At 36.4% G+C, this 26,944-nt stretch overlaps 5 protein-coding genes and 1 long non-coding RNA gene across 10 annotated transcripts; 4 read left to right on the top strand and 2 right to left on the bottom strand.

Moving 5' to 3' along the window:
- Nucleotides 1–1,471: 1,471 nt before the first annotated feature.
- On the bottom strand, nucleotides 1,472–6,301 carry LOC116305268 (uncharacterized). 4 transcript variants are annotated; one of them, XM_031715143.2, is made up of 5 exons: nucleotides 6,081–6,301; nucleotides 5,525–5,587; nucleotides 5,128–5,242; nucleotides 3,136–3,353; nucleotides 1,472–2,899 (listed from the first exon to the last, which is right to left on the bottom strand). In XM_031715143.2, the coding sequence occupies exons 3-5, from the start codon at nucleotides 5,231–5,233 to the stop codon at nucleotides 2,246–2,248; spliced, it is 978 nt and encodes a 325-aa protein (XP_031571003.2). In that variant the 5' UTR covers nucleotides 5,234–5,242; nucleotides 5,525–5,587; nucleotides 6,081–6,301; the 3' UTR covers nucleotides 1,472–2,245. The 4 variants fall into 4 exon arrangements, with proteins under 4 accessions (XP_031571003.2, XP_031571005.2, XP_031571004.2 ...); XM_031715145.2 differs by having other exon boundaries at nucleotides 6,214–6,297; XM_031715144.2 differs by lacking the exon at nucleotides 6,081–6,301 and having other exon boundaries at nucleotides 5,525–5,921.
- LOC116305277 (uncharacterized) lies at nucleotides 3,607–11,974 on the top strand. The gene is made up of 3 exons (XR_016121435.1): nucleotides 3,607–3,956; nucleotides 10,201–10,280; nucleotides 11,910–11,974. It is a non-coding gene; the product is annotated as an uncharacterized LOC116305277 (long non-coding RNA).
- Nucleotides 7,032–11,963, bottom strand: LOC116305269 (uncharacterized). Its single transcript, XM_031715147.2, has 4 exons — nucleotides 11,854–11,963; nucleotides 10,701–10,820; nucleotides 9,481–9,704; nucleotides 7,032–8,920 (listed from the first exon to the last, which is right to left on the bottom strand). Exons 2-4 carry the CDS (start codon nucleotides 10,807–10,809, stop codon nucleotides 8,279–8,281), a joined length of 975 nt encoding a protein of 324 aa, XP_031571007.1. The 5' UTR covers nucleotides 10,810–10,820; nucleotides 11,854–11,963; the 3' UTR covers nucleotides 7,032–8,278.
- Nucleotides 11,975–12,580: 606 nt separating the features above from the next.
- Nucleotides 12,581–16,567, top strand: LOC148906536 (uncharacterized). Of its 2 annotated transcripts, none has more exons than XM_089038462.1 (5): nucleotides 12,581–12,775; nucleotides 13,643–13,736; nucleotides 15,057–15,213; nucleotides 15,739–15,971; nucleotides 16,212–16,567. In XM_089038462.1, the coding sequence occupies exons 2-4, from the start codon at nucleotides 13,664–13,666 to the stop codon at nucleotides 15,956–15,958; spliced, it is 450 nt and encodes a 149-aa protein (XP_088894588.1). In that variant the 5' UTR covers nucleotides 12,581–12,775; nucleotides 13,643–13,663; the 3' UTR covers nucleotides 15,959–15,971; nucleotides 16,212–16,567. The 2 variants fall into 2 exon arrangements, with proteins under 2 accessions (XP_088894588.1, XP_088894587.1); XM_089038461.1 differs by having other exon boundaries at nucleotides 12,586–12,775; nucleotides 16,209–16,567.
- Nucleotides 16,568–17,199: 632 nt separating this feature from the next.
- LOC116305280 (melanopsin-like) lies at nucleotides 17,200–20,139 on the top strand. Its single transcript, XM_031715159.2, has 2 exons — nucleotides 17,200–17,323; nucleotides 18,556–20,139. Exon 2 carries the CDS (start codon nucleotides 18,582–18,584, stop codon nucleotides 19,509–19,511), a length of 930 nt encoding a protein of 309 aa, XP_031571019.1. The 5' UTR covers nucleotides 17,200–17,323; nucleotides 18,556–18,581; the 3' UTR covers nucleotides 19,512–20,139.
- A 1,418-nt stretch (nucleotides 20,140–21,557) lies between these two features.
- Nucleotides 21,558–25,508, top strand: LOC116305279 (uncharacterized). Its single transcript, XM_031715158.2, has 4 exons — nucleotides 21,558–21,669; nucleotides 23,356–23,432; nucleotides 24,747–24,918; nucleotides 25,099–25,508. The coding sequence occupies exons 2-4, from the start codon at nucleotides 23,381–23,383 to the stop codon at nucleotides 25,322–25,324; spliced, it is 450 nt and encodes a 149-aa protein (XP_031571018.2). The 5' UTR covers nucleotides 21,558–21,669; nucleotides 23,356–23,380; the 3' UTR covers nucleotides 25,325–25,508.
- The last annotated feature ends 1,436 nt before the right edge of the window (nucleotides 25,509–26,944 follow it).

Raw genomic sequence — 26,944 nt, 5'->3', positions numbered from 1 at the left:
TCTCCCTGTCATAATAGTGATCAGAAATTGAATCGTTTACATATGACGAAGCAGCTTTATTTCTTCTCGTAGCGTTATTCAGTTCACAAACGCGTTTTCCAGCAGATCCTCTCGACTTGTAGTTTATGGATTTACAGTTTGCATTTGCCACACATAAGAAGTTGCAGTCTAGTGCATCTGTCACGTGATGAGTCTTTATCACGTGGCCTTTCAGGCTTTTCCCTTAAATGGATAAAAAAAACACAATAAAAACGGAATTTCAGAACGATATGTAATCTTTCCTAAAGCTTTACTTCAACTCTATACACTCCTTGGGATGCGAGACCTAAACAGGAAAATATAAAATAAATCTCCATTTCCATCGAGAAAAAGTGTTATTCTTACTTTGTAACTTTTAGGTTTTCACGCTAGAGTACGTATTGAGATTTTGCCCCGTTATCGGCTAATGTTATCATACCATTTCAAATGCTAGTTGTTTTGATGAAGGAACAAAGTGCAAACATATATTCCTTGTTCGAGGCCTTTTGCAAAAAGTCATATGAAGTGTGTAACATTTCAGCTGCAGTTAAGAAGTTAAAGTTGCATTAAGACCGGCCTTCATGACAAACTACAGCGTAATAAATACTAATCTTTCAAGTTCTAATTTTCAAAATATTTTCTCACCTTTATCCACCTTGAAGTTTCCATTTCGCTTCACATCTCCAGATCGCGCGGATAAAACATGTGCAATGTTTTTGAACGCGAAAAGGAGCAGCAATACGATGCTAGTAATATTTGAACTTCCAACCATCTTTTCATGGGACAACTGAACAACAAGTCATTCCCAGGATTCTATAAAACATGTTTGCACTTAAATGTCAATGTATTTTTAATAAATGATGCGTGGGTGTTAAATTTTTCTTCTACTTTAATGATTTCGATGATTGTATGTCCATCATTAAATCATTTGATTTTTGATTAACGAAATTTCAGCTAAAATAGTCATTACTAAAAAACAACAAAACCGCTCTTTAATTTCTGTAATTGCATACATAACTTCATTTAACTTCTATTCTTCCAAGTCCTCCGACAACCCCATTACTAGTAATTGCAAAGTTTTATTTATGCGGCTTTATTTAATTTTGCTTTGGATGTATTACTCTTATCAGATCTAAATTTACCAGATTTTAGAGGCCACACAAACAAGTTTGCGCAAAATTTAATGACAGTTAAAACCAGCTAATGATTTGGAATCAAGGCCCACAGTATATTTATCACACGGCGAAAATGTGCAGTTTTATTATCGCTTGTCAAAACGAAATATTTTTCACCAAAATCGAAGAAATACGGTGTTCAATTCTCCCTCTCCCTCTCCCTCTCCCTCTCCCTCTCCCTCTCCTCTCCCTCTCCCTCTCCCTCTCCCTCTCCCTCTCCCTCTCCCTCTCCCTCTCCCTCTCCCTCTCCCTCTCCCTCTCCCAAGAGAGCCTGATACTCAGGTTAATTCAATTTTATTTCAAATCTGGAAATACTGTTCTATTATCCATTCCAAAGTTGAGGAAAAACTGGGTAGAGTTGGCAATGCAGTCCAATGTAGCAATCTTATCATCCCACCTTTTTGCATAAGGCCTATGAGTATATTGACAGCTGTAACCAAATGGCCAGTGTATGTGGTTTTTTTCTATAAGATAATCAAAGTAAACAGGTAAAATTTAATCCACTACTTAGCTTTGTGCAAATGCTCAACATCTAGTAACTTTCAGGTTGTTCACGGACGTTTTAGAGACACAGCCACCCCAATTAATAGACCATTTCACAGATCCCGCGGCTCAATCTCAGCCTCGTCAGCGTGTAATATATTCTTTAGAAATTGCCTACAACCTGCTGTGAAATTTTTAAGTGTTTCAATTGTTCGTTGATGTGTAAATTCCTTTCATTACTGCGGACTGTAGTCAAATTCTAAAGAATAATTACACGCTGACGAGGCTGAGGTTGAGTAACGGGATCCGTGAAATGGCCTATTGATGCTTTTAAAAAATCACAAGAGAAATTTAAATAAAACTTTGTGACGTCATAGCCGCCATGATAGTTGACTATGGGTGTTGGTTCCTTTTGTTATATCAACCAACGGCGGCAATGTTTTTTGGCTTTGTGCATGTGACGTCATAGCCGCCATCTAAATGTTCTATATGATACAAGCTAGAGATCGTGAATGTTAAAGTTTTCAGGCAGTTTTTAGTTGCGTATGCTGTTATGGCGACCGTCTCGCCTACAAGTGTCCTCCGAGCCACCACTCTGACGTGCTGTCTTCGTCTTTCGATCCTCTGAAGTTGTGATTGATGGAAGCATCACTCTCGCAATAAAAACCGAAATCATTCTCGCTACTAACAGACCCAACATTCGCTTTAAAGGTACATGTCGTGTAACTGGAGTCAATATGAAGGAAGAAAGTTCCATCTCTTTGCCAAAAAGGAACCTGAATTGCTGTTGCCTTGTGACCTCGAATGTTGACATATTCAACTGTCTTGCATGTTCCATCACCTATGTCTTTCAGGATATCAAAGTCTGACAGTTTTCCACGAACATAGTCGGTGTAATCAATACCATAGATGTTGAATCCTGTCGTTGCTCTCCAGTGCGTTGACTGGCTGGCGAGCAGCTTCATTCGATTCATTGATAGTCGATAGGCTTCCCAGTTTGGCGAGTTTTCATTAGCGGGTAAATTGACACTCAGAGATCGTCTGCAGGCTATGCTTGTGTGTCTGTTTTTAAGGGCCAATGATAAGATTAGAGTCCATGCAGAACGCGGTTCAGAAGTGAGGTCACACCAGACTGGATAGGAATCCCCACTGACGTCTGTGATAGTGTAGATACCATTTTCTGTTGCTCCGTTTCGAAGGTAATCCACACACGATCTTGAAGTCTGAAATTGAAAATAAACTTGAGTCTAGACGGACAGACGGACAGACGGACAGACGGACAGACGGACAGACGGACAGACGGACAGACGGATAGACGGATAGACGGGCAGACGGACAGACGGACAGACGGACAGACGGACAGAGGGACAGACGGACAGACGGACAGAGGGACAGACGGACAGACGGACAGACGGACGGATGGGTGGATGGATGGTTTAAAATAACGAAACGTCCTTACCTCTGTTTGCAGATCGTAATAGTGCTTGTATTCTGCATCATCTTGATAAGAACCAGGATCTGTCTTCCTGGTAGCGTTGTTCAGCTCACACAAATCCAAGCTACCAGCATCTTTGTAGTTGTAAGAAAAGCACGACTGATGTTTGGTACACAGAAAGCTGCATTGCATGCTGGATGTCACGTGATGTTTTTCAAACACGTGACCTTGTAATACTTTACCTGTTTGAGAAAGAATTGAGAAAGCCCGTCAGGAAGGCATGAAATCATGTTACTATTTTTAAGACTCAACAGAATCATATATAACTATCAATACCATGAAATCAAGATTATTTTGGATATTTCATTTATTATCATTTTTTATTGTATCTATATTCCCTTTTGTAAACCACCCAACACCCCACCCCAGTTATAATAAGCCCATCCCACCCCACCCCAGTTATAATAAGCCCACCGAAGAACCCTTAAGGCCGGTTTAGACGGTACGATTTTCGCCTACAACTATCGTATACAACACGCTCGCGCCATCCTACAACTCGAGTCGTAGCGTGTAAATCAAGCCTACAACTCGCCTACGACAGACGCGGGCGTGTTGTATACGATAGTTGTAGGCTAAAATCGTACCGTCTAAACCGGCCTTTGCATGGTATTCTCTACTTTCACATCCCCATAATACTTTGGTTCTTTGGGGGATAACCAGAGGGTAAAAACCCACTTATTTTGCTGAAGGCTGATCAGACAATGTTGACAATACCTTGGTTGGTATCCAAAAATAAAATGAAGAAGTGAAAAACAGAAAAAGATAGAAGCTTGAAGACGTTTAAGGTAAATTTTAAACATTTTTTCGTAAGTCAATACATTTTCTGTAAGACCAAAACTCTCGATGATCTGTACACGCAAAAATAGCTTGGAATAAACTGATAATCAGTATTGTACAGATAAAAGCAGGTATAGTATAAATTCAATTACGAAACCTTTCAATTTGGGACAGTTTTTTGATTGGTTACCCCCCAAAAACGCAAGGCATTATGGGGATGTGAAAGTAAAGAATAGAGCGTTTACGCACGTGACAAGGAAGCCATATTGGTGTACCAAAATATAGAAACTATCTGCACAGTTTTTGCTTGAAAATAGAGTAGAATTCCCCGAGATAGAACATTCATTATTATGGATTTTAAAACGCTCTATTTTTTGTCGTTACAGCTGCACGCGCTGTCCCATACATAAACAAACATTGTCTTAAATTCTCATTCGGCGAATTTAATTATCCCGTTTAGTCTAATCGATTCTACCTTTAATTTTAATTCTGCTCAATTTTGAATCGAAAAATTTAAACAAAAAAAACAAATACAAAAAAAAAAAAAAATCCAAATATAAACAAATCCTTTAAAAAACAAACTTTATAAATAATTTCCCGGACCTAGGAAGTCGTAGTTTTAGGAGGTCTATGGTTTCTACATTAGTTTGAAACAGTGCTGACGTTTCGGCGGTTCTTGTCACAGCGATCAATCAGAATAAATAATGCAGCCAATAAGGCTTATGCGGAAAAAAGAGAAAATTAATTAAAGAAGGGCACGTAAAATGATTAAAAATAACACCAAAAATATTGATTATGAAGTCTCAAAAGTACTATTAATCATTAATTATCGTTATTAATTATTAATTATCGGAGAATGCCGGCAAATAATAAAAGAATAAATTCAAACTAATACAGTGAACAGTAATGTAGTTCAGCTGTTGTATAATGAGTAAATTACGTTTATACCTATACAACGAGATGAAAACGAGATGAACCAAATACTACAGGGAGCTAGTTTAAAGTTTTTAAAAATCCTAAAAATCGTCATAATATATTTTGTATTCCTTATTTCATGGTCGATTTGGAATTTACGAGTTGGCGTTTTTTTGCGGAGGGAAAAACCAGTGAACCGTCGCCGACTGAGAGAGAAAGAGAGAAGGCCAACTAAATCATTTCTTGAGAGGAATGTTACTTTACCTTGCTCTACTCCAAAGAGTCCTTTCTTTACATGTGTTTCACCAGCCAAAACAATTATTCGCTGAGACATCAAAATTAAGGCAGACAAGGACCAGAAGGAGATCATAATGAATCCCTAAAACATTGCCAGAAATAAAGATTCAAAATGACAAGCAATGACAAGCAATGAAAACATCACAAAAATTAATATATTCCTTGATAATGAAAACCGAATCTCGTAATAGTATACCCGTTTTTCGATTTCCTTAAACTAGTTTTGGATATGTTCGGGTTACTTTAAGACTTGAAAAAGAAGAAGAAAAGAAGAAAAATGTTCCCTTTGACCCAACCTCAGGATAGAATGGTTTCTGTGAATAGGATATTAAATTAAATATTAGGTTTTTAACTGTTTACTTACTTCCACAATGTCGCTCGTTTCCACTATATCAATAGACTGATTGCTGGACAGTATGAAGAGTTTCTATGTACACAGTTAAAGGCGTGCGTATTTCTCAGTATGAGTAATGTTATTAATATATACCCCTATACCTCCTCTTGTTATTGATTGAAGACGCAAAGAAACCGTGGGGGACTGGAAAGCGACTGGGATCTTATACTTAGGGATTGAATGGGTGCATAGCGGAATGGTTGGGAAACCTATTCTAGGTTTTTGTTCGTCTTTATCCATTGTTATATGACGTTGACGGTGCACAGAGAAAGAAACGTTGCTCCGTTTGTTCATAGGAGTTTTTAATCCTGAAAAACGTTCTGAAATACTTATTATTTGTTAATTAATCCTATATGATTAATACAAATTGTTCATTGAAAAGGAAATTGCCTTTTTTCATGCTTTCTTATTTATCATCTAGTAACTTAAATGTATCTGCGCGGAAATATTTATTCGCATGGTTTTTGGTCATCGAATGAAAGTTTTCACTTTCAAAATGTTCATACATGAAAATAATAAGCCATACTTGCTTTGGTTCGTTGTGCACGGTCAGTATCACATGATGGTACGGTTCAACATCAAACGCAAAACAATAGCTTTGTCCTATGGAGTTTCCAAACCATTCCACTCCGATAACTATGATGGGTGCTATGGCTTACCACTCGATGTGTTTAGCGTCCTCTAATGTGTCACAAGTGTTTTTATCCAGATTCTCTTGTTTTTCTTATTCTGTGACTAAAATCAACATGTGAATTGAGAGTTGTGTGCATAGAATATTTAATGTAGCGGTAGTGTGTGTGAGTGCAAGTGGGCCAAATTGGAAACAAATATACACATACTGAATTTGCATGTCAATATAAATAAAGGAGCGATTTTTATTTTATTTTATTTTCTATTTTTTATTGCCCATGAGTAGAAAGTCAATCGAAAATTCTAGGGGAGGGAGCGAGGAAAGAAAATGAATATTCGTAAATTAGTAGAAAAATAAATAACAATAAAAAACTATTTAAAAAAAACACAAACTTAACTTAGAGAAACAATATAACCGTGTAACTTTAGTAATACTAAATAGCACAATTTCATGCAAATTCCATTGTTTTCTATTGTTTAATCAGCACTATTTCGTACTTATTAGTAATTAGTCAGTTTCACGGATTAATTGTTTGCACTCTAATCCAGAAGTTTTTAATTTATCTAGATCTATTCTTTTCGACCGAAAGTCTCCTTCCAGGCTGTTATTAAGGAATAGGTTTAATTATTTTTACTTTCTTCAAAAAACCAACATAAATATTAGAACTTAAACAAAAAAATAAAGAAATAAACAGAGCGGTTTTACAGGAGTCCACCAGGAAATCTTAAATGCTGTTGTGGATATCCTGTCAAATCGATTCAAAATATTTTTCTTTCTATATTTTCCCTGCATTTTAATATGTATATGCTTTATGTGTAATTCATAGAATATAAATAGAAAAAAGACAACAGCACGCCTCAGCTTTAATTTTTATAGCTACTAAATCTTGATTAAATTTAATAAAAATGACATAAAGTTGATCAAAACTTTGCCTCGATGTCAAAATGTCAAGATAATACAGTCAATGTCATTAACGCTGTCCACCGAAAAAAGACATTTACACATTCAGACTAAAAGAAATATCACGTGTTTCATTATATATTCTATGCTTCGTGTGCGTCAGCCTGAACTTTGAATGTAAAATTCAACTCGTGAATCGAAATTCCAGAATGCCCTGACCATCGTGAGGATTTAAGATGAAGAATGGTATTTTAGCGTTTGTTTTATGCCAGAGAACGTTCAAGGAAACATGTGATATTTCTTTTAGTCTGAATGTCTAAATGTCTAAATGTCTGAATGTCTAAATGTCTAAATGTCTGAATGTCTTTTTTCGGTGGACAACGTTAAAGTGCCTATCACCCTTGTGACAATATTCTCAGTATTGATTCTACATGGGGTAAGATGTTGAATAACCCGAAAAAATTACATAGTTTGAGTGCGGCTTCTTGAAGTTATGAAGGTTTTTCCATGCCATATGCTAATGCTGTGACGTATGAGGAGGCATTTATGGTTATTTGTTGTTCCTCGTAATTCGAAACACCAGGGAAAACTAACTTGCAATCATTTCTATAAGAGCAATGGGCAAAACAATGACATATTTGAAATTTAATTTATCTGTACCAGTAGTGTTTTGTATATTAAATCATTACTCCTCATACGTACATACAGCAGATAGTAGACACGTAAAAAATGGTAAGCTAACTAGGAAAATTACTTTAGATGTTCTTACGATATACAATTAATAAGTGATAATATTTACTCCTAACGCGCTCTCCATTTCCGTTTGCCATGGTAATCACCTGGTTTTGATATATATAAATAAATTCAACATCACGGATGATCACGTGACTGATAAATGCAACATGTACATAAATCCAACATAGCGGATAAACACGTGACTGTAATCCATATTATATAAATCAAACATGGCAGATAATCACGTGACACTAATGCATATTAAAGAGATCCAATATGGCGGATAATCACGTGACACTAGTGCATATTATATAAATCCATTATTGCGGATAATCACGTGACACTAATGCATATTATATAAATCGAATATGGCGGATAATCACGTGACACTAATGCATATTATATAAATCCAACATGGCGGATTATCACGTGACACTGATGTATAAGTTAGAATACAGTCACACATATCCCCCAAACCACCATTCCGTCGTACTGTCCTCATCCATCGCTCCTCTAAATTTGGGATTAGCAGCGTTACCTATACAGTAAGAGCCAAAACCTGTCTCAGCCAACGTACAGTTTATTGCCTTGAAAGCACAACGAGTGGAACAACTATCAACATGGAGAAAAAATACATTTTTTTTCTGCCAAAATTCCGCTTGGGTGTACGATTCTTCTGTCCCTCGAATATTGATGTACTCGACGTCTTTACATGTTAAATTATCGTAGTTCATGATATCAAAAGAAGAGAAATTTCCGCGTACATAGTCAGTGTAATCAACCCCAAAAATACGGGAATTAGTTGTTGCTCTCCAGTGTGATGATTGGCTAGCAAGGCTCTGCATGCGGCTTAAAGAAAGCCTATAAGCTGCCCAGTTTGGCGGCACGTTGATTGGTGAGCTTTCCGCGAATGACCTTATACAAAACTGATTACTGTATCCGTATTTTAGTGCGAATGACAAGATTAGAGTCCATGCAGAACGCGGTTCAGAGGTGAGGTCACACCAGACTGGATAGGAATCCCCACTGTCGTCTGTGATAGTGTAGATACCATTTTCTGTTGCTCCGTTTCGAAGATAATCCACACACGATCTTGAAGTCTGTTGGAAAAGAATACAATATTAGACACCCTTTTTTCCCTTGAGTATTATTATTTTTCTTTTTTAAACGATGGACTGGGCACAATTTCTTTTCTAGTGACTTCACAGCCGGCCTCGTTACTTGTCAACGTATTTGTTGCTGAATTCTTTTTTTTTTTTTATTCAACACGGCAGCTATGTTTTTTGTCCTTCGCTAAAATATATATACAGTCAATGTCATTAACTTTGTCCACCGAAAAAAGACATTTACACATTTACACATTTAGACTAAAAGATATATCACGTGTTTCATTGTGTATTCTTTGCCTCGTGTGCGTCAGCCTGAACTTTAAATCTAAAATTCAACTCGTGAATCGAAAATCCAGAATGCCCTGACCATTTAGTGAGGATTTAAGATGGAGAATGGTATTTCAGCATTTGTTTTATGCCAGAACCTTCGTGGAAACACGTGATATTTCTTTTAGTCTAAACATGTGTAAATGTGTAAATGTCTTTTTTTGGTGGACAACGTTAATGACATTGACTGTATATATATTTCTATAACTGAAATATCAACTCACCTCTGTTTCCACATCGTAATAATGGTCGTAATATGGATCAGCGAAATAAGACTCTGGGTTTGTCTTCCTCGAAGCATCGTTCAACTCACACAAGCCCTTACCACCAGGTCCCCCTCGTTTGAAGTTGTGCGATAAGCACTGGGAATTAGTTGTACAGAAGTAACTGCAATCCAGAGGCGAGGTCACTAAACTCTGATGAATGACGTGTCCTATCAGCACCGTACCTGAAAAAAAGAAGTCACGTGTTTTTATCTTTCTGTCACAAATCGAGCTTGGCCCATCCCAGATGTCGTCATTTTTGAAAACTTCTTACGTGGCCTGTCATTGGTCGAATTTGACTAATCAGAAAAAAGATGACGTCATATTTGAAAAAAGTACACGTCCTATTATTGGTCACACTTGACCTATCAGATCTAGACTTCTTACATGGCTTGCCAAACTTTCATTTTTAAAAGCAATTTGATGAAAATTATCAAAAGAACTTACTGGAAAAATTTTTATTTTACTGCAGTTTTCCATATTCTGTGAACTAGGTAGCTGCGAGCTGCACACTGAAATTTTGTTTTTCGCTGCCGTCAATTAAAAATAATAAGTCGGTACCTTTTATGTTCTTGACTGGCGGCAGTGAAAACCAATTTCACAACAAGTCGTTGGAATGTCTGAGTTTGCAGAATATAGAAAACTGCAGTAATATATTATTTTCCTTTGTCATTTGTACAGGAGAAGTAGTCATAAGCAGAAAGATCATCAAAAAACATGTTACTTTACACAAGACGTGTAGCGTCAAGTCATCGTGATCGGTGAGTCATTTTAAGTCATTTGTTGGTAATTTGAATTTGCCTAAGAGTTTTGGGAACAGGGAAGAAATATCAGCTGTTTATGAAGTATGACTGAAACTTGTCATGACAAAAGTCTGAGTAAAACACCGAAAATATGATTAATGTACCAATAATACTTGGTTTTCTTTCTCTTTCTGTTATTAATTAATATTGAAAAAAAATCTTTTTGAACTAAATTATGGTTTCATTTTCATGTCATTATCAAAGTTGCCGGCTTGACGTGACCACTTAAAGCAGCCATTTTGGTGTAGCAAAAACAGAAACTTTCTGCACATTTTTTGCACAAAAATAGAGTTGAATTCCCCGAGGATAGAAAATGTGTCGTTTTGTACACCAACATAGCCGGTGTGACGTCGCTTGAAAACGCTCTATAAATCATACCTTCAGACAGGCTGTAAATGCCTTTTTCTCTTGATTCAAAACGCTGTATTCCTCGTACGACCAAAAGAAAAACCATCAATAGGGAAAATGTTAACTTATAGAAAAGCATGTTCGAAAATTCTGAAAAATAAAAATAAAAAATAAAATAAATAAAATAAAATAAGATAAAAAAAGAAAAAGAAGGAATTATTGTTTTAACATCAAAGTTGTGACAGACGATCGCACGTTCTTCGATACGTACTGTATGAGGTTACTAGCGCCGGAACCCGATGTAAGATTGGTTGCAGCATCTATGATGGCAATTGTGGGTTGCAAACATTCCCAAAAGAGTCAAAAGACAAAAGCATGGCGGCCATTGTGGTGCCGTTAACAATGGATGCAGATGAGAAATCTTTTGTTAAATGGCACCAACCCTGAGAGGCCGCAATGACCTAACGTGCAATCGAAGAATTGAGACACATTGAGGCATTGAAAAACTCAAACATTTGTACTTTCGGCATTTCTTTTCAGTTGAGAATTGCCGCTGTTCTGCTGCTATGCAATCCAGACAAATACTTCAAATAGGAAAAAAAAAATTTACTTGCTTAAACATCTTTCTTTTTATCTTTTTTTTTTTATCTTTTTTTTTTCTTTTTTTTCTTTTCTTTTTTCTTTTTCTTTTTCTTTTTTCTTTTTCTTTCTTTTTAATGATTTGAGATTTTCTTTGAAGACGGATTTCAGGAGTGGTTACCTATTTATTAAAAACATTCGAAAAAATTTCGGAGAGAATGATAATGATACGGTCTTTTTCCAAAAATTTCACTTGGAATTTGAGGATAACCTCTAGTGATCGTCCTGGATTTCTGACCAGAATGATTTGAACGAATTTCTCTTACCATTGACTTAATTCTCGACTCCCAGTCCTTCCGGTGTTGTAGTTTAGAAAATCCGTTGGAATTCGAAATCCCTTTACCATTGAACATTAGCTATCCTAACCTATTTTTTCTGCTTAGTGATAAGCATCCCCGATTTTCGACTTCGGTTTTTTTCCCCTGTCACTTCAAAACTGTTGCCTTGCTTCAAAAATTTTGTGAAGAAAAAAAATATTTTGTAATAAAAAGAAATTAAGCCCAAAAAGTTCAAAAATAACACCAAATGCAGCCATTTTACTTACACTTTGTGGCTTACAACTTCAAACAAAATGTTTTCTGTTCCATATTTTTGACATAGGAGCCCTTCCAGTCGAAGTTTTCTCTCGTTCTCAATCTTCAGTATAAGACAATTCAGGTAAAATGACTCGGTTCGCTTGTATACCTAACAATATCATACTGACAGGAACCGGTTGTTTAATGTTCTTGGTAATGGATGTTTATGAGAGGTATTGACGTCATAGCCAGCCAATAAGTATTGCTGTTCTCCGACAGTTGTGTAGAACTTTCGCATTGACAAGAAAACTGACTAATATATTTAACTCTGCAGTTACTATCTTTTGGATATTGTTCCTTGTTTATTTTGAATGCCAAAGGAATAAGTAAAAAACCAGGTGGTCTTGGCGTAATAGCCGATCCGCTAGTTAAAAGCTTTTGAGTGAGTTTTGTTTTTGACATTTTAATTTTCTTGATTTTTTTTCATCGATATCTGGTTTGAAATGATTCCCAGAAGACTTAAAATAAGATATTGCCTTAAGGCGGATATCAAAGAAAAGGAGAGAAAGATCGTTTGTTATATTATGCTAAGATGGCGGCTGTGACGTCACTTGACATGCGCAAATTATGACCGTTATGTTGGATGATATATTGAAGAGTTCCCCCAAGATAAAGTTGTACAGTTAATGTTTGCCACAATTTAATAAACTCATCCTTATCTAATGTTATCATCCAAGTCGTTCGTTTTATTTTTTTCGCCTAATCACGATGCGGAAGTAGATGTCAATGCAAAGTACTTACCTACACCTCCGTTTGTGTAACGGCTTGTAATGTTAAGCATACAGACTCGTCCCAAGACAAGGTATAAAAGACATTCAAGGCTCGAGCTCTTAGTAGTTGGTCATACTTCAAGAGCTTCTAAGCGCCCTCTTTCTTCGTTCACCATTCTAGGTAAGTAATTATATTCCGCTACTTGTAGATTTAGTACGAAAAAAGTTTTGGACTCCACAAATGCAAAAGGAAACCTTTTCTGTGCTATAAGGGAAAAGTTAATTAAGTTATTTTCGTAACAAAAAAGATGCTTTAAACGAAAGAATAAGTGTCAACATCTCTTTGTACTGTTTTTTTTTATTGAAGATTTTTTGATTTAGACTTCTTTCTTTTTCTAAAAGCTTCTTTGTTCTTGTAATGTAAAAAATATATTTCATGTATTGCAAAACGTGTGTGACAAAAGAACGACTGATAAAGTGAAAGATTTCGATTTGCTATTGTAAAAACGATTGTTAAAAACTGAAAATTTAAAATAATAAGATGTAAATAGAATTGAAATCCCCTTCAAAGGAAAAGAACATCAAAAATTAAACTAAAAGATCTAGATTTACAACAAAAAATATTACTTTGTCTTTTAGTTTTTAAGATTCAAACAAGTTACAATCTGCCAACACAAGTTTTAAATTAAAGACAGCTTTGTTTACATAAAACTTTTGGTTGTAAAACTTGTTTAAAAAACCGAATCTTGCAGACTTTCCTCATATTTCTATATTTCTATTTAGATTTTATATATTTTCATAATCATTCCAATTTTGGCTTGATAATGGCGTTGAAACGTCGTCTACTTTTGTATATATATCTTTAGTTTCATGCTTTGAACAATTTTAAGAAGTAATGAATGTCGTAATTTTATATAATCAAATTTCCTCATAATGTTTTCTTTAGTAAACCACTTCTCTCTCTTTTTTTTTCTTTTTCTTTTCTTTTCTTTTTTTTTTTTTTTTTTTTCTTTTTTTCTTCTTTTTTTCTTTCTTTCTTTTTTTTAAGGTTTAGTAATTTTCAAGGAATATGAAGGCTTGTAAAGTTTCAATATCATTGATATTATTCTACTTTCTCCAGCTTCAAGCGATTCTTGGTCAGAGTAAGTAATCAATTCTTGTAATATTTGTCAAACATAGCTTTCTGTTTGTATTCGGAGCAAGCCTTTAGCGTCATCATTGAATTGTGTTTGTTTCTTGCTTTCTTTTTGTTAAAAAAATCTAGTTTTCAATATTTTAGTGTACCAGTTCGAAAGAGTTATCAATTTTATTGTCCAAAAAAGGTTTTGTTTCGCTGTTGATTTGCGAATGACCGTGCTAAGTTCAGAAAATGAAAAAAATATTCTGTAGTCAAAACGCGTCCCACATGGAAAGGAGATTTTATGGATATACACCTATTTCGAAAATCGTTGTCGCACCAAGAGCCTCAAGTAACAAGCCAAGGCTCCAGAGAACGTCGGTACTTTTAATTATAATTGACTTATTCTTGGTTCATGCAAGTGGCTGTAGCTCTCCACTAATTATCATCTCAAGCAGCCTTGCTTGGAACAATTTGTGAAGTCAATAAATGAAAATGCACCATGAATAAACTAATTACAGCTAAAAGTACCGGCGTTCTCTGCGGTCTTGGCTTGTTGCTTGAGGCATTTGGTGCGACAACGATTTCTGAAATAGGTGTATAGCCATACCAACTGCTACGCTACATACGCTACCATACGAAGCTTCATCATTGGACGTCACTGGAAGTATGGTTCCGCTTATTTATATTGAATTAGCCAATTCAAATAATTCACTGAAGAAAACAGCCTTCTCAGCAGTTGAATATAAATATCTAGTGCGCATGCGCATTCTTCCTTTTATTCTCTCGGAAGGAATGCACTCCACCAAGAAACAAACCTCTTCTCAGGCCCCGTCCACACGTATCCGGAAATTTTTGTTTCCGCAAATTTTTTTTTGCGGATACGAAAATGTTCGCGTCCACACGCAGTGTATTCGAATCGTTTTCGTGTCGCTTTCGAATCGTTTTCACTGTCCACACATATCCGGAAATTTCTTGATCCACCCTGATGCACGCTAGTGCCTAGTCCCTTTAACGGATAGTTTTTTGCTTGTTGAGCATGCGCAAAATCGTGTTTACGTCCACGTATTCGAAAATTTGCGGATACGACCGTCCACGCGTATCCGTATTCGGAGCGTATTCGAAAATTTCCACTCTGGAGACCGTTTTCGAAAATTCAGGATACGGATAAAAAAATTTCCGGGCACGTGTGGACGCAACCCGTGTCCGCAAAAAAAAAAAAAAAAAAAAAAAAATGCGGATACGAAACATTTCCGGATACGTGTGGACAGGGCCTCAGTGTCTGCCTTTTTTTTAACTTCGCCTGTGTTAGTCTAATCTTATCGCCTCTTTGATCTATCAACAGATACATGCAAAGTGCCACACTTTAAAACCGGTTGCTATCGCGACGTAAGGGGTCACGAAGCACTTGAAGAATTGCTATTTCAGGATCGCTGTGAACAGTGCCCCAAATATGGCGGCGAGTTGATCGATTGGAGCAACTACGGAGGCTATCTAAATAGGTAACTCCAACCAATATTCCATAACTCAACATAATCATTATTATTACACTTCTCACTTCTGATTGGCTGAAACTTGATATGATGTGTATTATCTGCAATAGGTTGATTTTTATTTACGTTTTTCCTCGATAGCATAAAAATTTTTCAATCTACAATTAAACCGACTCCTGAAATCGAAAGAGAATGTCTTATTTAGTAACTACTGAAAATTTGAGAGTAATATGTTCAATACTTTGGGAGTAAATTATTTTGTCTATAGACAATACATTTATCAGTTCATTAAAGGTTACGGAAGTTAATTTACGGCTTCGGTAGATAAGCTTCGTTTATGAACTTTATAGGTGGAAACCTAGTCTCCTACGTAGCCGCTATTAGTGTCGTCACGCAACGCTCACTCCCCTAAGGAGCACTACTTAGGGGAGTGAGCGTTGCGTGACGGCACTAATAGCGGCTAAGTAGGAGGCTAGTGGAGACCATAAAACCTTGCAAACAAAACTCAGTAACATCTATTTGAATCATTTCCAGGCTTGCCTGTCGTTGTGCCATTGCTGCCAAGGCCAAAGGATACACACATTTTGGTCTGCAGTTCTATGGAGTGTGTTATAGTGCAAAAAGCGCCTCGTCCAAGTACAGTAAATATGGCAATAGTAACAGATGTGTTGATAAGGATCAAATAGCCTGTGATAATGAGAGCCCCTCAGAGTGTGTTGGACTGGGAAATGCTAACTATGTTTATAGAATATAATATGTAATCAAAGGTAATGTTATAAAACTGAATAAAAATCAGTCAACTTGATTGATAGATGATAACACTTAATTCAACTGATAAAGTGATGGGATGGATGGGACTGCCATAATGAATTAATCTTATTATCAGCCTACGATGACCTTGCCCGTCATGTGATATCAACCAGAGAGGATTATATGGCTTGGTCTTAATCAGCTTAATAAATATCATGATTAACGTATATAACATTTCTCTTTTTTTCCCGCAGTAGGAATGATTTGCAATCAGGAGATTTAGTTACTTCGTACAACTTTGATTCAAGTAGGATAGAATCTTTAGAAATGCTACAGAGGCTTTGCACCATTACGTGATGGCAGCTGACAGGAAGCATGAGCAATTGTCAGAATCTGCTCTAGTCTGGCCTAAAATTCACCGTACCCAAGAAACCATGGCTTCAAGTGGATGTTAAACTTGATGTCTTTATGCATTACTTTATTTCATCAAGGTACAGCTTCTACTTAAAACTATTGTTTCCTCGTGATCACTTCTGGAAAGTTCTATCGTTGTATTCGCTCATTATATGTATGTGAATATTAAATAAAGAAATAAATGTCCAATTAGCGCACTGACTACTGTCTTGTTTGTATTTCCTATCCTATCCTATCCTACCCTACCCCACCCTACCCTACCCTACCCCACCCTACCCTACCCTACCCTACCCTACCCTACCCTTCCCTAACCTACCCTTCCCTACCCTACCCTACCCTATCCTACCCTACCCTATCCTATCCCTACCCTGCCCTACCCTACCCTGCCCTACCCTACCCCACCCCACCCCACCCCACCCCACCCTACCCTACCCTACCCTACCCTACCCTACCCTACCCTAACCTACCCTTCCCTACCCTACCCTACCCTACCCTACCCTACACCATCCCATCCCATCCCATCCCATCCCATCCCATCTCAGTATTTTCAATTTTTCTATTTTATTTAATATGTTTATTCGGGTCTATAAATCTTCACGTAGAACCGTTTCCTATGCGAATGACTTCTTCAATTTCGGCACTTGACTTTAATCTGATTATTTTTACCTCCTTATATTTCCTAAAGAAATGCTTCTATCTAAATATCTTCTAAAAATAACCATTAATTATGCGTCTGCCTTAAAACCAGGCCTTTAATAAACATTTTCTAAACAATCGTCATTAACTATACGTATGACTTTAAAATGGCCTTAATCGTGGTTCAATACACCTCTTGAGTACTAAGATGTTTATAAAGTACCAGTCGCACGTTAGTAGACTACATTGACGCATGGAAAGGCATCTAGAAGAGAAAGAAGGAAGAGCTTCGAGAGCCAAAAACGGTTGACAACTAGAGGTAAAATTTCATAAATATACGCTTATATTTATTATCGTACATACAGCTATCATTTTCCAGAGAACTAAAACTGATAAGGAATTGTACGTAACTAGCTCAAAACCACATCGAACTCAGTGGAGTGAAAACGTAAGGCTAGCGTTTTTAAAAGACAAGTAAACTGAAAAATGAATTTCAATTAGCTCAAAACCACATCGACCTCAGTGGAGTGGACGTTAATCAAAACTTAATAACTTTGTTTTGACTTCTGAAGCTATTTAATTTTTTCGTTATGACTTGATTTCGAAATTGCAGTTTTATCATGGAAAAGGTATGAAGTCGTATTAATTTATTTTGCCATAACATTTAGTTCTTTTTAATAACAGCTTTTAAGAGAATATTTCTCTCGTGGTTTTTCTTCTGCATTTTTTTCTCTATTTTTATTCAAACGTCTTTTTGCTCTTCCGTTAAAGTGCTCTTTTATCTCTCCTACCCTTAATGCTCTTCTTTGTCATCTTGATAAAGCCCGTAGGTTTTAAAAAAATATTGACAAAAAATGTATCCTATCATTATACAAGCAGGGCGAAAAAAGGAAAGGAAATTTGAATGCGACCGAGCAACTAAGAAAGGAAATAAATTTCATAGAACCTTTCTCGGTGGAATTTGAATCAACCTTGACCCTATTGTGCATATACACCTAATTGAAAAAACGTAGTCGGGTTCGAGAAGGTCCTATCATCGAGGCTAAGACCGAAAAGGATTTTGGGTACTCCGAAATGTGTATTATATTTGCATATAGACATGTAAAAATGCACAGTAGAGTAAAGGCGGTCGACCTAGATTAACAACATGCCAAAACCGTGATATATGAAATGTGCACAGGAAGGGAAAACTGCAATACGCATGAAATTAGCATAACTTAGCTTTGATGTTATAACCTTTTTTTGAATCCGACAACGTTTTTTCTATTAGGTGTATACAAGTACATCAAAAGTATATCAAAAGTTATGGGAAATCCTCCCGCATATTGTTTTCGAGTTGTTCCTCTATCTTTAGGGCTTTTCTGAAAAATTGAAAAACTGGGAAACTGGGAAACTGGGAAACTGGGAAACTGGGAAACTGGGAAACTGAATTCTTTCTTGTGCGTAAATCAGAGTGGCTGCCATCACGTGATGGTGCAAACATTCTATCACGCCCAAGCTAGAAAGATCAATTTACAAACCATCCTTTTATTTTGTTATTGTCTTTTAAAGGCTCAACTTGGATTTCAACAGGAAAAATGCCTTTTCCACTGCATTTCTACCATTGGATCAGCGCTTGGATGGGTTTAATCTCTGTTACATCTTTCCTACTGAACGGTTGCGTAATTATCACCTTTCTTACCAACCGCGCCCTGTTAACATCTTCCAATTATCTTCTACTAAGCATGGCTTTTTCCGATTGGCTAAGGTCCGTTTTCGTTGCTCCCATTGCTGCATACGCGAATGCTAAACACTGGTGGACATTGCATCCATCGGTTTGTCAGTACTTTGCATTCTCTTCGACCGTACTCGGGCTAACTTCTATGATCCACCTTGTTGCACTATCTGTTGAAAAATGCTATACCATAAAAATGCCCAGCACCCAATTAATATCAGAAAGAAAAATTATAGCTGTGATTATTGGTCTATGGTTGTTCTCGCTTCTCTGGAGTCTTTTTCCTCTTCTTGGTTGGTCTTCCTTTGGTCCTGAACCTGGTTACTCGGGCTGTTCAATTACCTGGAACTCTAAAGTGCCAAGCGATAAGGCGTACACCATTTCGTTGTTTGTTTTCTTTTTCTTTTTTCCGGTTACACTCTCGACGCTTTGCTATGTCCTTATTCATAAAGAAATAGGCAAGATGGCCACAGATGCTGCTAAAAGATGGGGACCTTTAGCGCAGCCAACCCAAGAAACTATTCAAGCCAAAATTAAGACGGTGAAGATGTCTTTCGTAATGTTAGTTGCGTTTTTAGTTGCGTGGTTCCCCTACGCCATTGTTTCCTTGTATTCGAGCTTGTCTTCCAAGAGCGTTGCTCCCGTACTTGGTACCCTACCTGCGTTGTTTGCGAAGACTTCCACTTGCTGTAATCCTGTCATTTATTTCTTTATGTTCAAGAAATTCCGCGTTGCTTTGACGAATATGTTCCCCAAAAATCAGATAGCACCATTGCAGTCTTCCAATAATTAAGAGTATAGGTATTTGGCGACGACTTGACGACCAGCGCAATAAAAGCCAAATATCCTCGTTCAAGTTACTGCGAAGGGCAAGGCTAACCTATTTCCCACGGCCTACATGTAAAGCAGTATCTAAAGCATGTATATTATATATCTGTATTTAGTTAGCATTTATATTATATATTTTTAGCCGTGATTGACTGATGTATTTTACCGTGGTTAAATATATATTCCAATTCGGATTCAGAATATAGAAACTGCACATATTTTTTGTTTGACTTTCTCAAACTATTTAAATAAACTCGTCATCGCTAATCAGTTTAGTGATTCATATTGGGTACACCTATTTCAAAAACCTCGGTTGGAGATCTGAAATCTGTGAACGAGTAACAAGCTATAAATTCAAAATATTCACAGCCGATCAACATAGTTTCCTTTTAGAATGGAATATAAGTTATTAGGAATTATTATTATTATAGGAATATTGCCTTTAATTTAAAATCGTGATTTGTTTCGTATTTCAGCCACAAAACATAAAAGCACAAAAAATCTGTTTAGCTTGAGATCGCCCATTTCAGATGTCAGACCGACAAGGTTTTTTTGAAATAGGCGTATATCGTTAAGTGATTTCTTTGTTTAAAGCTGACTTACCTTTGAATTTGTAATAGTATTTTTATCACTTAGATTAGATTAGATTAAATTAAATTAGTTTATTAACTTTGTGTAAGTTAATTCTGAAAATTCTGAAAATCTTTTATTCTATTCTCAGTGAATCCTGAAACAACCCGTTATAGTAGACAAGTGTTTCAAAAAAAAAAAAAAAAAAAAGAACGATTTATCTTTTTTTAAATGTATATTTTTATTAAGTTTGATATTATCAAGTAACGTGATTTGTACTGAGTTTAGTGTGCAAGAGTTATTATTAATTCAATCAATATATTTAGATTGATAAGTATTTATTATCATTAAACTATCGACAGTGAAAATGAGTCTGTTTGGATCAGTGATGAAAGAGAAGCACTGCTAATGCGTCGTCTCTCACCAATGCGACCCGAGTTCGAGCCCCGCCGTGCTCGGTGTCGTATGTGAGTTAAGTTGTTTGTTGGTTCTCTCCTGTGCTTCGAGGGTTTTTCTCCGGGTTCTCCGGTTTTCCTCCCTCCGCAAAAACCAACTTCTAAATTCCAATTATATCTAGGGCTTTCACCTAGCATGGATCTGAGGGTTCCGTTCGTGATTGTCCCACTCTGTGATTACAGAGAAAACTGATAGATTTTTAGAGCATCCAAAAAAGGTTTTTGAGAGCTGACATAACCGTGTGTGCGAGTAAATGTTTAAAGAAAAGAATTTGAGATTTAGACGCTGGGAAGTGAAATTTGTAAAACAATTTGGGTGGGAAATGGGATTGGCAGCTCTTTCTCTCCTCTTCCCCTTTCAGGACCCTCTGGAAACTTTCATTTAACCAAATACAGGATGAATTAGGATAAATAATAGCAACAAAAAAAATAATACAAAGACGAGACAAAAAAAAAAGAAGGTGAAAAAAAAAAAAAAAAAAGGTGAAAAAAAAAAAAAAAAAAAAAAGTGACAGCTAACTGATTAAATGGTGTCGAATATTCCCGTATTTATAATTAATTTGTTCACCCAAATCTGATAATGATTTTCTTATTCGTGTTTTTTTTTTTAATATTATATCAGAAAGGTTCTGGAAAAATCAAATACTGAATAAATATTGCTGACATTAAGTGAGTGACTCGAAAAGAAAGTTGTTAAGAAAACCCGTAATGTTTCAGCGGTCAAAATGATGCAAAACATCTATTAATGCGTGCAAAAATGGTGGCAAAACTGATGGACTTAAAGTAAAAACCGTTTTTTCTTTAAATCAATTAGACCATGAAAATAGCTTGAGAGTTGCGAATAAGTATACTACAATAATAAAAACAACTTAATATTCGATGCAACGGCTTTTACGAAATTAATGTTTATTTAAGAATCAAGATGTTTGGCAAAGCCATTTATTGTCATGGTAATCAGTTGTATTGAACAATGACTTTACAAAATTATCTCACTGATAAGAGAAGTTTCTATTTTACGAAAAAACTTTTTTTTTTTAAAAAGGATATTGCTCTTGAAACTAACGGCGTGTAATTGTCTTACAAGATCAAAGGCGAAAGGTAGGATCGTTTACCATCGAACGAGATTTACCACTCCTGATGGACAGCTCTTAATGCCTAACAAGTTTTGCAACCCATTCGATAAGGCAGCCGATAGTTCGAAGTAGAATTTAGAAGATGGATTTTAAGGAGGGCGGAAGAACTGAACGGAACTCGGAGAAAAACCTTCGTAGGACAGTCAGGAGACAATGAACAAGCAACTCAGTCTACTAACTGATACAAAACTGAGCGGTTCGGCAATATTTTTTCCCCGTCAGAACAAGTAGCTTTACCTAGTATTGTTTCGTATTTACGCTTTGTAACTAGTGATGAATTTTTTAGTTGTAAGAATAAGTGTTTTGATTTGAACGGTGGCGTTATCGATGGCTGCAAATCTCGAAAACTATTTGGAAAAATATAACTACTTCCCGGGCCGCGTAGGAAAATCATATCAATTAAGCAGCTATAAATAACTAGGATTCTTAGCTTTTATAAAACCAGGATGGAAAACAGGATATATGAAAAAAAATAATTGTTTTAAGTTTGGCACTTAATATTACGGGAAAAATAGGAGATAAAAAGGTAGAAAGCTGAAAATCAGAAAGGTTTAATATCCTATACTACTTTCTGACACGATGACTGTTTTTTTCTTCCTTTAAATTTCGATTTAAAAGTGTTTTTTTGTTATCTTTTGAACAAACATATGTCTCATATCTAATATAATATAATTATTCATCAGGACCTATGGAGCATAAATATTTTAGCTCTCTTTTCAGAATAGAACTTGTAGCTTTTAATTGCCAGTATACGAATACGTCCGCATTAATCTTGTCGCCTGACAATTTGGTTACGCTGAAGCGCTTTTAGATTTTTCGCCAAATAAATGATTCATAGGAATACAATTTTAAGAGATATTACTAATATTTAATTAAGGATTGTTTGGCAATTTAAGTCATATTTTATCGACTTCTTAAAAACCTCTGGGTTGATATTTATAAGTCAGGGTATGGCTAACACACAGATGAAATCCTCCGTGGGAGGGGTCTCCTGGAAATTTAACGAACCTTGAAACAACATCTTGGATGATCAGAGAAACAGGAGAAAAACCGTTGAATCTCACGAGAGAAAAGACTACCTCTTTAAGGGGGAAAAATATCAACAACAACAACAAAAAAAAAAAAAAAAAAAAAAAAAAAAAACGAAAAAAAACCCCCCCCCACACACACACACAATGAAGTTGGTCGTAATCTGTTAAAGAGTTCTGTTCCATTAGTTTCTTTCCGCTGCTTCTCGTCAAATCTTTTAAGCCAGATTGTTTATTTTATAAGTGTCGGAATAAAAAGATTAATTACACACCTATTTCAAACTAAGTTGTCGGATCGATCCAAAGGTGAATAAGCCTAGGTCATTCCAAGATCAGTCCAGGAATAGCCCAGAATAACTGATGTTTTTGTATTATTATTCTCGTCAAGAACACGTTGGTTGCTGTTAAGATATCCAGTTAAGAATAGGACGGGATATACGAAAAAATCTCTCGAAAAAATGAAAGAGTAATCATTATTTATATTATTAATACACTTAGATTTAATAATATTATCCTAATGACATCTTAAATTATATAATAAATTAAAGAGTAGTAATTAAACAGATTTGATACACTTTATTTTATTTATATTATCCTAATAATATCCATGCTTTATTTTACAGGATCGTGTCTACTGAGTTGACCAATATGCTTTCTGCGATTCTTGCGATTCTTGGCTTATTTGTTTCTATGGAAAATAGTAAGCTATTTTAACTAAATTATTGAAGTTATGGAACGACATAGCAACAGTTACTAAGGCTGCGTTCATAATGTATGGCAGAGGGGGGGGGGGGAAGGTGAAAATTTGAAATCGTCCAGAATAATCTCAACACCCCCTTAAAGTGATGCAAAAAAATACGATCCCCCCTTCTTCCAACAATTGTGCATCCCCCCATTTTACTGATAAAAATTTACCCATCACTCCCTCTTTTTCCTACCATAATTTTCCCGATCCCGCATCAATTTTTACCTGCCCCCCCCCCCCTCCGCCCCGCCCTCCCTCTGCCATACATTATGAATGCAGCCTAATGGAGTTAGAGTCATGGATTTCGCAAACACGTTTTTACAGACTTTAGTAATAAAGCTAGCATACAATTTGAAAGCTGTGTTTTTCCGATCAATCAGGTGCATATGGTCAGCTGATCCATGAATTTTGCATGCACGTATTTACTAGAGACCTTTTTGCAATCAAAGGCAAGCATTAACACAGTTTGAAAGCAGTGTTTTTTCAAGTTAATAAGACGCACATGGTTACTCGGTTGAGCCATGACTTCGCAAACAAGTTTTTTATTAAGATTTGAATGAATCATTACAAACTTTAAGCAGGAATTAAAAGTTTATTCAAACTGTGTTTTCCTGTTTATCAGCAGCTGATGGTCAGCTGAGTCATAAATTCCGTATGCACGTTTTTACTGAAGACTTAACTGAGCTGTAAAGCATGCAGTCATTATCAAAAGACTGTTCACTGTTTATCTGGGGATTGGTTCAGTTGGGATTGGGTGAGAAAATTATAAAAATGCCTAATTTTTCTACCACCCATAGTATGCTCAATTCTTTTGGGATCATTTGTTCGTTCCCTACATTTTAGAGGGTTTCCAAAGACCTGTCTTTTCAGTGCCACTCAAATTTCGAGACCCCCATTTTCTCTTTCACTCAACCCCTTTCCCTCCTCTGAGAAATAGTTAATGGCTCCTAATGCAGTTTTTAAATATAAATTAATTTTTAAAAATACTTTTTTTGCTTCCAGCCAATACCACCCCCGCTTTTTCTCCGATAAAAAGTTAATGGTCCCTATTAAAGGCTTTGCACCATCACGTGGTGGCAGCCATGACAGGAGGCAGGAAAAATTGAATCTAGTCTAATCTAATTGATACGAGAAGGAATTAAGTTTCCCAGGGGAACGCTTTTATGTTTCCACGTGAACACGTCCTAGTCAGTGCAAAACAATAGTTATTCAAATTGGTCGCCATGTTTTGATTCGGTGTAAACAGTTTTACTACTGTCTTTTTTTTAGCACGTGGTCAGGTAGCAACTCCTTGTGACGTAGATTACTACAAACTGGGATGTTACATAGACCAGTACTACTCACGTGGTCTACCTCAGTTGCTCTTCACAGACAGAGACAGATCTTCGCCATACTTTCAACAGTATATTAACTGGAAAAACTGGGACCAGTATTTGCATAGGTAAGGTTTCCTTCCTTCCTTCCTTCCTTCCTTCCTTCCTTTCCTGTCTCCCTCGGTCGGTCACTGTTACCTTTCTTTCTCCCCTTCATCCATCTATTCTTCCTTCCCATCTCACTCACCATCTATCATGACCTTCCTTCCTATCTCACTCACCATCTCTAATATCCATTAAACCCCCAGCCTTGCCTGTCGTTGTGCCAGTGAAGCTCACAACCGCAACTTCAGCATGTTTGGCCTTCAGTACTACGGTGAATGCTGGGCTGGGGCAGGAGCATGCGATACATACGGACAACTGGGTTACTCTCAACACTGTGTCAGCAGGAATTACACCCGATGTGATAACGATGATGAAAATGAGTGTGTTGGGGGAGCAAACGCTAACTATGTCTACCTCCTGACTGAATAACAGATGGCACATCAATGGAAAGAGTGAATTATTGACAGTAATGATAATGGTATATCGATATTTATTTATTAGCTTTGTTTGTGGATGAGTATCGTTATCAAAGAGGGATAGACATAGATATGAGTGAGCCATCTTATTATTTATCCTTAAAGTAAACAAAAAAGTAATGTTATGTAATGTGAAAGTATTGTTGTTTTGCGTTCCCTTCCTTCCTTCCTTCCTTTCCTCTTCCTTTATTTTTGATCTTCGTTAGTTCATTTTTTCTTTCCTAGTTTCTTCTTCCCCTCTTCTTTCCTTTCAACCTTTCTTCCTCCTTTTCTTATTTTATTTCTAGTGATTCCTTATTTTTAATGTCGCTTTGATAGAGTAACTTATTCTTAGATTATTCTATTCTTATATCTTCGATTAACGTGCTTAACATTATTTAGAGCACGCATTAATTATTCCCTAGTGTATTGTCATGGCACGTAACTTAGAATGTCATTCTATGCAAATTATCACCAGCAATGGAAGCAACAGAAGACCCACCAAACCTTCGTAAGTTTTTCCTCTATTATTACTACTATTTCCTACTAGTTTATACGTTTTAAGCTTCACATTTACCGCGGCATTTACATTTCCTAGCATGAATTATTCTATTATGACACATATTTCGCTTGTATAATTTCTCTGTACTTCGATGCTTGCATTTGCGATAAACTTTGGTTTATAACCATTCCAAATATAGCGTCTGATCTAAGACAAGTCTGTCGCGTTAAAAAATAGAATGAAAGCAACCATTTCTCAAGTTCATCAAGGCTAGATGTTCTGAACAAGCGATCTATAAAACGTCAGTGTCTGAAGTCCCTTCATTCGCAATGTCCAGTTCTTCGGCTATCTTTCTTTCGACATTGTTCCTTTGGTTCGAACTTGGGCTGGTTAAGAATAATAAAATATTTAGCTAAAATATCTATATGCAGTAAAAAAAAACTTTTATGTCTGCGTATGTTGCTAATGCTTGCGTTACAAGCGTGATCATTGCTAATCCTTACCTCATTATGTTACTGTTCTGGTTGCCACACAATCCACAAGACTGTCGACACATGATATTTACTGTCCCGATACTCGTAGGAGGTGCAAACTCGGAACAAAAGCCTTGTGTTGCATAAGAACCACAGTCACTTGAATAGTCTTTGCATTCTGTAAATAAGAAAGGAAAAAAGGAAAAAAGTTACTTCTCGGTCGTAGTAAGGAAGTGATGAATGATTGTCAAATTATTCCCTAATATCGAAATTCTGAGACACAGCACCGTCGTTGTTATAGCAACCTTTGCAGTAACCAATCGCAGAACGTGAGGTTAGGGCTCGTCCTATCAATGCATTTGGATTTCTCTAGAATATTAATGATATATGATTTTCCGAATTCAAATAAAAGGGACTGGTAACAACTCGGAGCTCATGGGATTGTGGGATATAACTAAGGGATAAAGTCCGCCGTCTTGCACCCTAAAATTTAGCCCCACATTTGTGGCGCAGCGCCACGAAGTCTTTATTAGCTTTTCTTTGGACTCTGATAGCTGAGCATACCTTTAGAAACTTCAATTTTACTGTCCTTGTCGCTGTCATATTCAGTGAATTCAGC

This window comes from Actinia tenebrosa, unplaced genomic scaffold (genome assembly GCF_029948245.1).
Source record: "Actinia tenebrosa isolate PJP-AT-01 unplaced genomic scaffold, QUT_ActTen_1.0 PGA_scaffold5__44_contigs__length_20552954, whole genome shotgun sequence".
NCBI classification, from domain to species: domain Eukaryota; kingdom Metazoa; phylum Cnidaria; class Anthozoa; order Actiniaria; family Actiniidae; genus Actinia; species Actinia tenebrosa.
The sequence above is the reverse complement of the archived record's forward strand: the minus strand, read 5'-3'. Positions and strand labels throughout refer to the sequence as shown.

Excerpts from the sequence above, each read along its gene's own strand:
- LOC116305268 (XM_031715143.2), bottom strand. The coding sequence starts at position 5,233 with ATGATCTCCTTCTGGTCCTTGTCTGCCTTAATTTTGATGTCTCAGCGA. Across the intron at positions 3,354-5,127 it reads ACTCTTTGGAGTAGAGCAAG|GTAAAGTATTACAAGGTCAC; the intron begins GTAAAGTAACAT and ends TTTCTCAAACAG. Across the intron at positions 2,900-3,135 it reads ATTACGATCTGCAAACAGAG|ACTTCAAGATCGTGTGTGGA; the intron begins GTAAGGACGTTT and ends TTTCAATTTCAG.
- LOC116305280 (XM_031715159.2), top strand. The coding sequence starts at position 18,582 with ATGCCTTTTCCACTGCATTTCTACCATTGGATCAGCGCTTGGATGGGT.
- LOC148906536 (XM_089038462.1), top strand. The coding sequence starts at position 13,664 with ATGAAGGCTTGTAAAGTTTCAATATCATTGATATTATTCTACTTTCTC. Across the intron at positions 13,737-15,056 it reads TCAAGCGATTCTTGGTCAGA|ATACATGCAAAGTGCCACAC; the intron begins GTAAGTAATCAA and ends ATCTATCAACAG. Across the intron at positions 15,214-15,738 it reads TACGGAGGCTATCTAAATAG|GCTTGCCTGTCGTTGTGCCA; the intron begins GTAACTCCAACC and ends AATCATTTCCAG.
- LOC116305279 (XM_031715158.2), top strand. The coding sequence starts at position 23,381 with ATGCTTTCTGCGATTCTTGCGATTCTTGGCTTATTTGTTTCTATGGAA. Across the intron at positions 23,433-24,746 it reads ATTTGTTTCTATGGAAAATA|CACGTGGTCAGGTAGCAACT; the intron begins GTAAGCTATTTT and ends TCTTTTTTTTAG. Across the intron at positions 24,919-25,098 it reads TGGGACCAGTATTTGCATAG|CCTTGCCTGTCGTTGTGCCA; the intron begins GTAAGGTTTCCT and ends TTAAACCCCCAG.
- LOC116305269 (XM_031715147.2), bottom strand. The coding sequence starts at position 10,809 with ATGCTTTTCTATAAGTTAACATTTTCCCTATTGATGGTTTTTCTTTTG. Across the intron at positions 9,705-10,700 it reads CATTTACAGCCTGTCTGAAG|GTACGGTGCTGATAGGACAC; the intron begins GTATGATTTATA and ends TCTTTTTTTCAG. Across the intron at positions 8,921-9,480 it reads ATTACGATGTGGAAACAGAG|ACTTCAAGATCGTGTGTGGA; the intron begins GTGAGTTGATAT and ends CTTTTCCAACAG.